A 15283-nucleotide genomic window follows, 5' to 3' on the forward strand; every position below is an offset into this window, starting at 1 on the left:
TCAATAGAGTATGTAGGCCACCAGGTATGTATGGCCTCCAGACTCCAAAAATGTTTGTTCAAGTCAAGGAATCTCATTATCAAAAATTATTACACCCTTAAAAAGGGTACTATCATTATTCATTTAACAGATTAATAGAGAATCACGTATATTACTGTGGTGCATATTTGTTATTTTTTTAATATTTTCATAACTGCATTTTAGCATACTTGGTTTCCTTTGTAATATAATCTGTATCTATATATTTTATTTTATGCATTTCAATACATTTTTCCAACAAGGGGTCTATAGGTTTCACCAGATTCTCAGATGGCACGAAAAGGTTATGAACTCCTGCCTTGGAGGGTTTTCACCTGTCAAATCCCTTTTTTAAAAGATCCCTCTTTTATCAAGGATTTTGTTTCAGTTTTTAGTAATAAGAAACCGGCTTAGCCACTGACTGGGTAAGATTGTAAGACTGAGAAACTCTAATGTGTTTCAGATGTAACGGTTGTTCCAATGGCATTCATCCCGCTTTGTGTACCTGTGCTCTACAGCAGGGTTTCCCAACCTCAGCAACTTAGGTGTGGACTTCAACTCCCAGAATTCCCCAGCCAGCATGCTGGCTGGGGAATTCTGGGAGTCAAAGTCACATATCTTAAAGTTGCTGAGGTTGAGAAACACTGGACTAGGATCCACTAGAAGAGGTTTTATTACATCTGATTTGATTGAGTTGGACAATTTTGTCCAGCTGTGCAAAGGGCTCTTTGCATGGCTCACTTACTGCAGCAGATACCTTGATGATGGTTTCCAGAAGACATAAGTGAACAATGTCAGCTTCCATCCACACTAATCCACGGGGCAGCAAAAGCAATCCCAATGAGCAACATGTGAAAAATAGAAGGAAAACATAGACTAATCTGCCAGATTTGAGAGGCCCCCTTGAAAGGAAACATGAATTTATTTTAAATAAACTTTTAATTGTAGAATATGCATCTGGGAAGACTGATGTCAATGTTAAGCCATGATAGTGTTTGGCTTTGGCTTAATCATACATTTGTGTGGAGCTGAGATTTTCTTTCTGAATTGTAGGGGGGATTTGGGAGGCTTTAAAAAAAGCTGAACCTATTTTAGGGTGTTCATTAATGTCTTTTCCAGCTCAAAATGGAATGAAACCATACTACGCATTTCAGCAACTGTGGTCAGAAATGGCTCCCAGGCTGCCAAAAAATTATTTTTGCAGGATGTGCACTGTCTTGGGGTTTCACTTCACCCCAGATTTATGGCTCAGCTGCTTAGGCAAATCCAGCCAGCTATAACAGTACTGCATAGAGTTGGCTTTAACTGGGGACAAGGCAGATGATGGTTCACCCACACCCCTTCCCAAAGCTCCGTCCAAATATGAAAGGGGTTGCACTGCAAGGCAAAGAGAGAGGCACTCTGGGAAAAAAATGGCTGCTGTTCCCCAGTAGCGGGAAGTCTGTTGATTAACCCAGCGAGAAAAGTTCCTGTCAAGCTCTGCAAGGAGCTCCAGCTGGTGTTTGTGGGACAGCAACCTGGGTCAAGTCGAGGAAAAAGGAAAAGTTCCATCACGTTCCATAGGAAGGAGGGCAGCCAATGCTAGAGTTTGTGCAGGATTCTTCGAAGAGAGACACTAGGATGGAAAATGAGGCAAAACCAAAAGGTCTTAAGGAAAAATGGAGCTGCGCGCCACTCCAGGTCCCCCTCTGCCTTCAGTCTGAAGCGCTGCCTGTCCGTCTCTGCACCAGCTTCAGAAGGTGAAGTTGCCTTGCCTCCAGACCTGTTCGCCGGCAATATAAGTGGCCCGTACGTGGAGACTCTCATCCAGCAACACAAAATCTGTCAAAAAGAGGAAATGATGCCTCTCTGGCCCAAGCCCAGGACTCTTGCCGTGCTCTTAAACCCCAGAAGAAGGATTGATTGGGGACCCTAATTCCCAAAATTTCCCTCGGCCGTGCTGGCTGTGAAATTCCAGGAGCTGCGATTCCAAATGCATTTGGAGAGCATCAGGTTGGGACAGGGCAATGTAGGATCTCTACGCATGAAGAAGCAGAAGAAGCCTTTTGATAGCCCAGCTGACCGTTATTCTCTCTGACTCTGGCAGTCATTCTCCAGCACAATTTTTCCAATCATCTGCTCCCTGATGCATTCATTTTTCCCAATTTGAGGCCCCAGGAATTGACCTTAGGGTCTTTTGCATACAAAGCATATATTCTCAGGGCATGAAACAAGGATACTCCCCCTTTCAGAAATACAGGATGACTCAACCCAATGCTGGCCTGTAAACAACTGCATGGTCTGACGATAGCTCTGCCTTTGGTTTGCTGAAGCTAAGTTGGTTTGGGCTCCTTGGTTCTGGAGGGGAGATCACTAGGGAATCCAACTTTGGATCCCACAATTTAAAAAAAAAAAAAGGATCATAAATGTAGTAGATCAGATTTCTCCAACTTGGTGCCTCCAAATGGTGCCTGTATCAAAGCTCCCGTAATTACCCAGCCTAGGATTGTTGCTAGGAATTTTGGGAGTTGGTATCCAACTCATCCAGGCTCTACAATCTAGGAGAGATGGACGTGACAGTTTCAATCAACCCCAACTGGAGTCCTCACAATGGGTTAGACTACACCTCCCATAATTTTTCATTCACCAAAGGAGGAGGAGGCAGGTGGGCCTCGCCAGGGAGAGGATTCCATGAGTGCCTGAAATCCTTACAACACACCTAAATTCTAAAGGGTGGAAGGTGGAACAGGAGGGTAAGAGATACATGGTCTGGATTCCCCCACCATCAAGAACCCGTGTAGTGCAGAGTAGTGGTGAAGGTGTTGGACCAGGACCAGGACGGTCCAGATCCAGTCCCCCTTCAGCCACAGAAGCTCTCTGAGTGACTTTCGGCCAGCCCCTCTCTTTCAGCTCAGCCGACCTCGCAGGGTTCTCAATGGATTCCATGTGGACCTCCCCCAGAAAAAGTGTCATCCACCTGCAATCCTGACCAGAATAAAAATAAAATACCTGCATCAGAGTCATAATCCAAGGTTCCCTTTTGGTCCTTGATATTTAAGAGCTGAGCAGGATGGAGGGAGGCTGCCTCCAGGGCTGTTTCTATCGAACAAGCTGCAAAAAGAAATGGAGGTGGTTTTATTTTTTCATTAAAATCAGCAAAGGCAAAGGGTTCTTCGCTTTGGCAAGAGAAGCAGTGCCCATGCCATAACACTTCCGAATAGGCAGGGGAACCCTATGATTGACTATGTCTCTGTGCAAATCACATATTTTTAAGATATGTCTGCAGACACGCAGAGGAGAATGCTAAGACCCTTCCCCCTGCCGTGCCGACTTTCCAAAAAGCATGGATTTTTATTCATTTTTGTACGGAGAAGCATATTCTTTCCAATGCCCTGACTTGCAACCAGGAACAGAGATGTTCTGTGCCGCTCTGAGAACGCAAAGAAAATACAAGCATCAAATATATTATAAGATTCCCCTCCTTCAACTTTAAAAGACTCAAGATTGAAGTTGGACTCGTTTCTTCTCTTCTAGTAGGCTACAAAGGGGCTGGCTTAGTGTCACGGCTGGGTTTGTAAACTAGGCTTCATTGAAGAATGTAGAGTTTGTTCAACAAACAAGGAGGAAAATGTAACATGGGATCACATAACAATATGTGAATCTACCAGTATTTTTCCTGCAAGTGAATGAGTTCACATGACACAGCAGCCATCTGGTTTATTTTGCTTTGGATTGGTGTTTCATGTGAACCTAAGCCTTTGTAGACTGGAAATCACAGTTTATGGCCTAGTAGGTTGCGGAAACCCAGCTAGTTGTGACCTATTCTAGAAACACTTAAACCATGGCTTAGCATAGGCAACCACAGCTATTGGAAAGGTAGCTTGTTTTAAGATAGAACAGTCTTCCCCAACCTGATATTCCTCAGATATCAGGGAATCCCAACTCTCAGAAACACCAACCCCATTTTTGGCCTTTTCATCTGAAAAAGTAACCGGTTGGAGAGAGAGTTGAGTCATCAAGAGGGCCACCCCTTTGGGGGCTACAAATAAGTGCCCAGCAGATCTGACTCCCCGGGAGATGGCAACTCCTTGCCTTAGTGAGCCAGAATCTCCTTACCGGTGGCCTCTCTGAAATGCCGGACACAGGAATCCATGGTGGAGATGCTTCCACTCAGCGTTTTGGTACCTGGAAAGAGGTGTGAGGAGGAGGAGGAGAGAGAAAAATGATCAGCTAAATGCAAAGGCAGGGGGGTGGGGATGATGGGAACTGTAGTCCAGCCCAAAGGTTTGCAGAAGGGACCCTTCTGGGTCTTGGGGAAGAGCTTAGGGAAAAATCAGCCCACGTGTTTGAATGGCTAAATGAGATTGCAGTCTTACCTGCAATGTAGGTATTTGGTCCTTCTACCTCTACCACCAGCTGGCCCAGTGTGTGTCTGCCAGGGGGAAGTCCCATTGCTGGAATGGCATCTGTCACCAGGACCAGCCCTAAGGAGGGATAATTTGGGCCTCTTAATTCCATCTGAAAATAACCTCAATCTTCCACTAAGCCATAACATGGTTAGTTCGGTTATCACATACCACAATGAATGAACCTAGCCATTCGCAGCTTATGCATTATATGCAGACAGGGTCAACATCTTCAAAACAATGTTAAAACAAACCATGGCTTAGTTTGAGTGAACGTAATCATATGGGGGTGGCTTGCACCTTGAAGACGCTCCCATATGTTAACATCTTTTCAATCACCGGCATCTTGGAAGATATTATTATTTATGTATGTGTTTGGTTTTGCTGTATTTTTATACTGTTTTTATTGCATTTTAATTAATATGTATTTGTTGTTTTATTGTAAACCGCCCAGAGTCACTTCCTCGTGAGATGGGCAGTGTCTAAATCCGAAATACATATATATAAATAAATATAATAAATATTTATTTATTTATTTATTTATTTATATATTCGGAAATATATACCATAAATAAATAAATAAATAAATATATATATATATTCTCTCTCTCTGATGTACTCCTCCTTATATCAAAACCCTCCTAATATCTACAGAGCCAAACTAACTAAAAAAGATGCCCCTTCTCATCTCTTGGGAACTGTCACCCTAAAGAAGACACACCTTTAGGGTGGGCCCGGTGTGCGATTCGCAGAGCAGCAGGATTCGTGTGGATCCCATCTGAGATCATGCCATAAAACACTTGCTGGCCAGGAGGAATCTTGTCACTTGTGAGAAGTCCCACGATCCCAGGGTCTCGATGATGGAACTGGACAAAGAATGTCAGGACACAATGCAGTACGTCCACAAGTCCAAGGGGCTGCAAAACCTACTGTTCCATTTCTCCTCTGGACCGCACCGTCTCAGCAATCTCTTCAGAATGGCTGGATCAGTGTGGTGTAGAGGAGAAATCACCATCGTGAGTTCTGTGGAATAGCGGATTTTGCACGTACCTAAATGTGCAAACCCCCAGGAGCTAATTTGATTATATTTGTAAATATAATCAACGTATAAAAAACACCAATCTAATTACTAAAGAAACTGGATTGGAGGACCAAGGGAGCCTTAAACTTGCTCGGCAGAGTCTATCGCCTTAAGATGTGGTTGCTCAACTATTTCAACAGCCATAAAACTTCCCCAAGATTACCTTTTCTAAAAAAATTAAAATCTGGTAAGCCAAAGCTTGAATCAGAGTTTAGACCCAGGTTGTAGAAGGTCAAAAGCATAAATATACAGTGGTACCTCTAGTTACGAACTTAATCCGTTCTGTGACTCTGGTTGCAACTCGAGTTGGTCTCAAGTCAAGGTAGAGTTTCCCATAAGGTTCAATGTAAATACGGTTAATCCGTTCCGCCCTCCGAATTTGGTCGCACCACGAGGCAAATTTCCCCATAAGGTTCAATGTAAATACGGCTAATCCGCCCTCCGAATTTGGTCGCACCCCGAGGTAAATTTCCCCCATAAGGTTCAATGTAAATACGGCTAAACAGTTCTGAAACATATGCATTTTATTTTTAAACCTCAAAAACCTTCCAAATGCCACAAAAACCTTCCAAATGCCACAAAACACACCACAAGCCTCACCGAACGTCTCCTTGCTACCGCAATCTCGCCCACAGGAAGCCACGACCGCGTGGCAGCAGGGAAAATGGCCGCGGATCCGGTTCGTAAGTAGAGGCAAGTTTGTAAGTAGAGGTAAATTTTTGGGGCCGGAGCTGGTCGTATCTCAAAAATTTCGTAAGTAGGGGCGTTCGTAAGTAGAGGTACCACTGTATAAGGTAACTGTGCAACTATATAATAAAAGGAAACTTTGATTTACTGGACTTGCAGTGGACCTGACATGCAGCAGGCCAAATTTCTGCTGTGAGGTATGTCACTGGCATCTTGATATCATCACACGAACAATGCCAATGATGTAACTGGCATTATTTATTACCATCACTAATTATTCTGGTCCCAACAAGAAGATCTGCCAGGAGCGAAACCCCCAAACACTTAAGAGATTCTTAAGATGCTGGCAGTGGGAACTTGCCTAGGTACTACTCACAGGTAACATGGCATTGAAGAGGTGAGTAATGAAGGTAGCTCCCTGATGAACAGCCTCCTCGGCTTGAGATAGATTGGCCACGGAGTGACCTAGAAAGAAATGGAGAGAACTCTACATAATGCTCCTTTGAGGCCTCTTCCGGTCTATTGAATCATCTAGTTTTTCAGACTTGGCCACCTTAAGATGTGTGGACTTCAACTTCCAGAATTCCCTAGCTAGCATGCCAGCACAGGAAAAGGTTAACAGGGACACGTGAACATGGAAGTTCAGACGAGCTTTTGTGAACAGCTGCCTAGTTCTACAGAAACTAGAACATGAAGCAAAGATTAGTTTTTTATTTCAATTTTGGTTTTCCCAAATTTGAAACAGCCATTACTCTGGATCCAGAGGGCCCACTTGTGGGGAAGGGGTTTAATGGCAGTCCACACGTCCTCAGATTATTCACTTTTTCCTGTTGGTTAGCTCATTGGGAAATGTGGTTTAAGAAAATATCAAGTTTCAGTTGAATATGGTTTAACCGTGTTTCATTTCATTTGTCCCATTTTTGCAGGAGAGACAGAACGAGAGAGAAAGCGCAGACGTTTTGCCACGGCCAGCCCTGCCCAACTGGGGGTCCTGCTGTGTCTACTTTTTGAGCATGACCCTGAGAGCTCCAGGTGAAGGCAGGACCTAGCTCTTGACCCGATATTTGATGGAGTGAATAAAAGAGATCCACTTTCAGGATTACTACTTTTCAAACTAAATATTCCTTCTGGCCCCGTAGTGTTCCCATCGTGGCCGCTGTCTTTAGGGGGTCAAAAGATGACACATGCATGATGACATCATTGTGAAAACACCACAGCTTCTGTCCTGTTGCAAGCATGGAATTGCACACTACAGTAGTGCCATGATGTCATTGTGCCTGCATCACCATTTTGGTGTAATTGGGATTTGCGGCAAACGCCTCTGCTTCCTATGGCATGGTGTCCAAAACAGATCTGGACCCTCTAAATCCTAAACCTCAATCCTTCAGCGTCCAGGGACAAAGTTTACCCAGCGATACGCAGATGCCTCTCTTGGTCAGCTCCCGGATCACTTCACTGCTGCGTTTCATCTCAGGTGCTAAGGTGACAATCCGGACACAGTCCAGGCTTCCGTACGTGGCAAGCAAATCTTGAAAGGCTCCCGACTCAAAAGTACGGAGGTAATCCTCTGGGTGAGCCCCCTTCTTCTCTTTGCTGATGAAAGGACCCTCCAGATGAATCCCTGCCGAAGGCGAGAGAAAGGCATTCAAAGCTCTGGAACAGGATGATGCAAGCTTGTATGGACCCCCGGACCACTGAAGATTATAATATGGGTGCAGGAGGCCTGTGACAAACTCCAACTGATTCCAGTAGAAGAGAAGATCTGTAGCTCAGGGTTGAACTGTGGAGTTCTTCGTGTTTTCTGAGCTTGGTGGTTGGTTTGCAGACATTTCATTACCCAGCTATGTAACGTCATCGGTGCAAGTGAGGGATGAACACCAGATAAACAATCAGGCAGAAAATAATACTCTATTCAAGGAACCACCAGAGAGGAAATCACTCCCCCACTAAAACTGGAAGGGCAAGCTATTAAATATAAACAGGCAGCAAGCCCACACTCATTTACACTGATGATGTTCCCTAATTGGGTAACGAAACGTCTGCAAGCAAACAACCAAGCTCAGAGAGCACCAAGAACACCACAAATTCCAACTGATTCACAGCAAAATCAGTCAAGCCATTAATCAGTCCAGAGTAATCTAAAGAGATAGATAAATTGGCTTCTCCTAATCCACGATTTCCCACTGATAATATAATCAAACTGGTCACCACGGCACCATCATCTCACCCTTAAAATGAATTTCCCCCTAGCCTCACCCCTGTGTGTGTAAAATAATAACAGCCCTCTACCATCTAACCTCCAAAATTTGCCTTGGGATTGTTTTTCTCTCAACTGTACAGCTGGCAGACAAACAAATGGGCCTGACTTTGCCATGCCCCTCTCAGATGGTTACTAAAAGAGCTCTGACCCTTAATTCCCATGGAATGGGATCACCAAATGGGTTGAGGCTACCATTTCTGCTGAAATATGGACAGCCCCTATTCTATTGGCCTTTTGCAAGGCTGTGAAGACCTGACCTTTCCCCCAGGCACTGGAGTGGAAATGTTAGTATGGAAGCTCTGGTTTGGGTGTGTGAGTAGGAGTTTGGTGTTTTTATTGAACCTTGATGCAGTTTTAGGTTGTTTTTTTTAATCAAATTCTGTTTTTATTTTGTTTACCTCCTAGAGTTTCTTGGATAGATGGGTGGCTATGTAAATTGGATCAAGCAACAAACAAACTTCCAGAATTTCAAGCTCTTAGCCATGATGGCCTGGAGCTCTTGAAGGTGTTGACTCTTCTGGAAGGCACCACATTAGGGAAAGCTGCAAAGGATCCTTATGTTTCTTACCCCATCAGAAGATATAACCATTAATGATTAATTACTCTTATTCACCTAGGACACCAGCTCCATGAGGCCCTCCATTTTGTACACGGATCTGAGGCAGAACCTAGTAGGAGAGGAGACATTGGGACCTTTGTTACTGAATCATACGTGTGGGTGTTTGGCTACAAAATGTAGTCTTGTTTCTTTGCTGAATTCACTTCTTCAGCAATATTGTACTATAAAACCAGATCAAAAAGAACACATGTGGGAGATGGAGCAGGTTCCTCCTAACCCCCTAAGAAAGAGAAGGGGAGGGGATGAAAGAAAAGCAGGAAAAGCTAAACCAATAATTAACCAGGATTAATCATGGTTGCTGATGCAACATAAAAAACAAAACAAGCTATATTGTGGTATAGGGTGTTGTATGAACCAAGTTTCATACTCAGCTTATTAAACCTAGATCTCTGGCTATTTTGGCAATCCTTCCATGCTCATTTCTACAACCCCAATCAGACAAGAAGAAACAGAAATCTATCAAGGTTCTGAGAGGTTACCGACACCCAGCTAAGGCAGGAAGATGATCAGGAATTGGACTTACATCACACTAAGCCATTGCTTGCTTGACCTGAATTTACTGGCTATTCCAAAATTAATTCTTTACTAGTTAGAGTTAAATCCCACCTTTTCTCCAGGTGATCGATGTGTTATACAAAGCACTTTCTCCTCTGTTTTTTTTCCTTCCAACTGGCTAATTTCACACAACAAACTAAGCCATAAACCCTGGTTGACAAACTACAGTGGTCAGGTTCGCACAATTCACCAAATCAACACAATCCATATTATAGCTTTGGATCTCCTCACCTTGTGATAGACTGAGGATGGTGAGGTCACCATAGTTGGGCAAAATGAAGTCACTCCGCTGGACAGTATCTTCTGGCCAACCAGTGAAATTCCTGCCTGCGGATCATCTGTAGCCAGGGAAAAGTCTACTCCGAAACCTCCTGAGAAAAGAGAGAAGACAGAAGAGGGAGTTGTCCTACCTTGTGATTTAGGTTGTCCAGTGGGCTACCTCTATGCAAAACATGTTATACACCTGGGTAATATATTCCACAGATGATGGGATTAATTTATCTTTGGCTTCCCAGTGGCAATCCATCTTTGGAAATGTAATTGTCCATTCCTTATCAATTCTGACTGAATATAGGTTATAGCATCATCCTCAGATGGCTTCCTTGTAGGTGTGTTGAACATTAGCCAAGCTGGCTAGGGCTGCTGGGAGCTGTAGACCATAAAAGTCCCCACTCTCTTTGTTTACAGTCAGATTTTGCAGCAAAGCTACGAAGACTCAGATTCTAGCATGGTCCGAGTGAGTAAAATGTGCAACCAGATATTTCTGCATCACTTGGATGACTGGGGCCCTTGGCGTTCTCCTAAGCAACAGCAGTTGCAATGCCTTACCATTGATTTGTACATCAATGAAGCCAGGTGCGATGATGCTGCCTTTGCAGTCCAGTTGGACATCTGCAGACTTTTTCTCATCAAAGAACACCTTCTCTGGGTTTAGGATCTTCCCAGCTCTTACCCATAGATCCTCTCTGAAAACAGAAGGAGCCAGTAATCCAACTCTTTGCTAGCTCTTAGATAAACGTTCCGCTTGATCTGTCCTTTGGCCAATTTATACAATTAACCAAAGGCAGTTCTCTGCTGGAATCTCATGTGTAATTTATTCTGCACTGAAGATGTTAACAACCAGAGACTGTTCTAAACAATGGCTTGGTTGTATCAAGTTTTATTTATTGTAAACAGGCGGTGAAAGAGAGGGGTAGTGGTGCACCTCCTTTTAAGGGAGCCTTCTCTTGACTTAGAGTTGTCTGATCTCCAAGTTTTCCTTTTGGGGAAAGTTCTGGAGAAGATGGATGGAGTTTACTGTTGTGAGGTGCCCAAACTCAATGATTGGGGTGGTATTCCAAAATGGTGAAAGATTTAATAAAGAAATGGAGTGACAAGTATCTTTTCCCTTCCACCTGGAGGACATTAACTTTAGCAGGACGTTCTTTGTGATAGCTATCTTACCAATTTCCAGTAGAAGTGAAACCCTTCCATGCAAGTGACTCATATCTAAACCATTAGAACAAGATGGAAGAATAGAAGAAAAGTCCTCACCTTTGCAGATCGTGATCCTTCAAAATGCAGCAGTTGGTAAACTGGAGGATTGGAGCATCCACAGTGGATTTACTGGATGGCATCATTCAAGCACACGTGTCAGGCAACTATAAGGAACAGCATGGAGATAACACGAAAGAAGCAATATTTAAGCTAGATTCATCTGTTATACAGCCTTGATTTATTTAGTCATGATTTACTGAATTAGAAGACAAACTGTTGAATGGGATAAAAGCAATATGGGAAACAACTATAAAAACCCCTTTGCATTTAACTTTATTGTTGGCATATAAAATCGCTGAAATCAATCTCATCCAGAATTAGGGGAAACTCAGTGTAAGTATTTTATCAGCCCTTTGAAGTAAGCAAAATCAGGAAACAGGCAACACAGGAAGAGATGGATTTTTACTTTATTGTTATAGGGTAAAATAACAGAATCTTGAAAATCTGACAAGGATTCTCTCCCCCTCCTCTTATATGAAGAACATCAAGGTGAAGCAATCTTAAGTTTCTTTCTCACTCTTCCCTCCCTTGCAAGCCTAAGCTGACTTTAATCTTCTTCAAGGCTATCTCCATCCTCCTCTATACAATCCCTGACACCACAGAAAGCTTACCATTATTTATTCTCATATAAACCCCATGTGCTTGGAGAAAATACATGTAAAGAAATACATATGATTAGATGTGGTGATCTTGTAAAGTTATTCAGTCTTTTGGGATTGAAATGGTTCTTAAAAGAACAGATCACAACCCAGGCCATTACATTAGATCAGTGTTTCTCAACCTTGGCAACTTGAAGATGTATGGACTTCAGATCCCAGAATTCCCCAGCCAGCAAGAAATCTGGGAGTTAAAGTCCAAACATCTTCAATTCTGGGAGTTAAAATCCACACATCTTCAAGCAAGGCTGGCTGGGGAATTCTAGGAGTTAAAGTCCACACATCTTCTGGGAGTTAAAGTCCACACATCTTCAAGCCCATCTTCAAGGTTGAGAAACAGTGTATTAGACCCTGTTGACCTTACTAAGGTTTTTTGGCTAAACCAAAAAACACCTTGAAACATGAAGAGTTTATAGTTTTCTTATTGGTTGTAACAAGATCCTGGAAAGCAGGAAAGGATCTGAACGTTTCCATGTGCTGGCAAATGTGTGGAAAAATGCTTTACACTAGTGGAAAAGATGACCCCCCCCCTCCCCACAAGGATGGCATAACCGGACAATACAGATTTTTATTTCCCTGGTCTAAACTTATTAATTATCCACAACCAAGGGATTTTGATTGTCTACTACGCAGTTGGGTCCTAGGTAATCTAATTCAATAAGGTTATGTGTATTTTGCTTCTATATATACCCCACTGTTGTGTTAATTAATACATTTAAATAAAGGAAACAAAGTCATGGTTTAGTACAGTGTTTCTTAATCCTGGGCACTTTAAGATGCGTGGACTTCAACTCCCAGAATTCCCCAGCCAGCAAGCTGGCTGGGGAATTCTGGGTGTTGAAGTCCACGCATCTTAAAGCGGCCAAAATTGAGACCCACCGCTTTAGGGATTCAACTGCCATTGGCGAAGTCTGCAAAACCATGGCATGCGTTCAATCATTGGGCAGAGACTCCAAAGGCTGAGTTTGCTTGGCGCGATAAGCCCACCCCCCAAAAATTACACCAACCAGCAATCCTGGCTTGGGTCTTGGGGTTCCCCCTGCTCCAAACAGCACCTTTTGATCAGGACCTGAGCAGCAAAGAGGTGCCTCGCTGCCTCCTTCAGAGCACTGTTGGTGGCTGGCGAAATTGCACCCCGAGGCTGGTGTCCAGCCCCCCTCTTGCCCTGTCAGGGCCCTGCTCTCGCTGCCTCCCTCTTTCCAGCCAGCTTGGTGCGGCGATTTGACTGCCCTTCCCAGGTGGCAAAATCTTGTCAGAATGCCCGGGTGGGAAAAAACAAGACTTCGCTCAACGGATCGCGGAGTCGCCTTCGTGGTCGCCAAGAGTCGAAAACGACTCGATGGCACGGAATCAATCAATCAATCAATCGATCATCCATCAATCGCCTTTTGCCATTTTTAAGCCCATTTGTCAACCTTTCCTTTGGCCAGCCCGCCCTCCGGAACTCTCCCCCCCGCGATCGCTTCCTCCTCCTCTGCCGAGCAAGCAGGGATCCACCCACGCCCCATCTGGCGACGGGGGGGGCAGGCGATCGGCGCCTCTCCGGGAGGTGGGCACGGACGGCGCCTGTCCGTCATTGCGCAGGGAGGAGCCGCGCCGCCCGCCGCCCCCCAAAGCGAGCCCGGGAGTAGGGGAGCCTTCCCCGCGCCCGGGAGGTCTTCTCCGGGGGAAGCGAGGGGCCGCCGGCCGCCGGCCGCGGCCAGAAGCGCGAAGGAGCAGCCGCCGCGGGCTTACCGGCTCCCGGACAGCCCCTTCGCCCGCCAGTCCCAACTTCTCCTCCGGGGCTCCCCGCAAGTCCAGGTCTCGGTCACGTGACAGCGCGCGCTGCGTCAGCTGATGGGGAAGGCGGGGCTGGCCTTCCCTCGGGCGGGACACGTGAGCGGCAGCGGGGAGCCGCCATGATGGGGGGGGAAGAGGGGGCGGCGGCGGCGGCGGCTGATTCTGCTGCCGCCATCATGGGGAGGTCGTGGCGAGGTCCTTAAGGGGAAGGGTGCCCCAGGCGCGGCGGTGGACTACAACCCCCATCATCCAGAATGGGCTGGGTGCGCGGGCGTGGAGCCTGCAAAGGGGCTGTCTTGCTCTGGAAACTGAGTGCGCTCTCCCGCAGATTTTTAAAAATGGTTTTAAGGGTTTTTAATGACTTTTTGGTGATTTTGTTGTATCTACCTGCGCGACTCTGAGTGGCGTACCAGGTTAAAAACATGACGTTAAATGATAACGTCACATTATACAAATAAATAAGTAACGTATACGGGGGTGTGAGACCAAAGCGGGCCATTTGCACGCTTGTTTTGTGCGATTTCTCCATTTGTCCACCCAACCTATCTGTGCCATGCCTTGTGGAGACCCTGGGCATGGATTAATCCAGGAACCAGGTTAAATGTGTGGTGTGAACATAGCTTGTTCTGCTCTACCGGTGGTATTCAGCATTTGGCAGAGGCCGGGTTGTAATATTTAAATAAAACGCGCTCATAAGGAAGACGGTTGGCCTCTTTTTGGGGATGGGGCCCGTGGGTACAAATGCTGCTGCCTGACTGGTCGAACTTCAACAGGCCCAGCTGCCCCATAAATGGAAATGGAGTGGGGAAAAGCCAAGCTCGACCAGCTGAGTGTCTGCCTGATGTGCCGAAGTTGAAGGCAAGAACGCTGTGCTTACCGGGGCATTGCTGAGCGCTGCCGTTGCTGAGTAAACCTGCTGTCAGTGCTGAAGTACAGTAGCGGTTTGGGGGACATCGGCCTTCTCTGAGCTTGCCAAGAAGCAAATGCTGGATTGTTGCTCGGCCGTGCTTTTGAACGCCCCACTTGGTTGAGCTCGCCCAACACGCTGGGCCAAAACCAAGCCAAACATCATGGAGCTCAGCCTAGTGTGTGAACCTAGACTCAGACCTGGAATCTGGCTTCCTGACCGAGCAGTGAGTTGAACCAGGTCCTCACCAGATCTTGTGCATTAACTCTAAGCCCTCCATCCTGCTGGCTCTGTAGAAGCCAAGGTGGGCTTCCATAGACGCTGTTCTAGTTATCAAGATGTCCTTATGCGCCCCAACCCTTGAGGCACAAGAAGAAGTGAAAGAACAGTTGGGAACTGGTTCAAGGAGATAACGAATGTCAAGAGCCAAAACCCAGGCCGGCAGCATTGTCCTCAAGCGTGCTTCCGATGCTCCTTGCAAGCGTCTTTTTGCAGGTGGGTATTACGATGTTCCAGATGCAGCTATCCATCTGCAGATCTTATTGATTTATTTGCATCCTTATTTAGAAAAGGTATGAGTCACCGGTTTCCATTCCAATACCGGGTAGTTTTCAAGGTATAAAAATCCATAAAAACATTGTATGTATGTAGGTACGTAACAATTTGTTGCATTTCTGTCCCGTGGCAATCGGATTCTCAGTGGCTGAAATAAAAACTGAAACGGCAGCAGAAAGTAATTGTGTTTTGAGTTCCTCCTAAACTGTGTAAGGAGAGGGCTGATTTTAATTTGGAATCATATG

General features: G+C 45.2%; 1 protein-coding gene across 1 annotated transcript; it reads right to left on the reverse strand.

The window, feature by feature from the left end:
- Positions 1 to 163: 163 nt before the first annotated feature.
- Positions 164 to 13620, reverse strand: AMDHD2 (amidohydrolase domain containing 2). Its single transcript, XM_088148156.1, has 12 exons — positions 13532 to 13620; positions 11139 to 11245; positions 10434 to 10570; positions 9837 to 9976; positions 9045 to 9099; positions 7580 to 7792; positions 6548 to 6636; positions 5125 to 5269; positions 4374 to 4481; positions 4114 to 4182; positions 3007 to 3108; positions 164 to 1839 (listed from the first exon to the last, which is right to left on the reverse strand). Exons 2-12 carry the CDS (start codon positions 11222 to 11224, stop codon positions 1751 to 1753), a joined length of 1233 nt encoding a protein of 410 aa, XP_088004282.1. The 5' UTR covers positions 11225 to 11245; positions 13532 to 13620; the 3' UTR covers positions 164 to 1750.
- Positions 13621 to 15283: the final 1663 nt, after the last annotated feature.

The sequence above is a fragment of the Python bivittatus genome, unplaced genomic scaffold (assembly GCF_059951505.1).
Source record: "Python bivittatus isolate LINGU-HERP-01145 unplaced genomic scaffold, Pbiv_v1 ctg000560_np1212, whole genome shotgun sequence".
Lineage (NCBI taxonomy): Eukaryota > Metazoa > Chordata > Lepidosauria > Squamata > Pythonidae > Python > Python bivittatus.

Coding starts and splice junctions, on each gene's coding strand:
- AMDHD2 (XM_088148156.1), bottom strand. CDS start 11,224: ATGATGCCATCCAGTAAATCCACTGTGGATGCTCCAATCCTCCAGTTT. Junction 9,100..9,836: donor CATCCTCAGTCTATCACAAG/GTGAGGAGATCC, acceptor CTCTCCTACTAG/GTTCTGCCTCAGATCCGTGT. Junction 4,482..5,124: donor ACACCGGGCCCACCCTAAAG/GTGTGTCTTCTT, acceptor ATCCCTCCTTAG/GGCTGGTCCTGGTGACAGAT.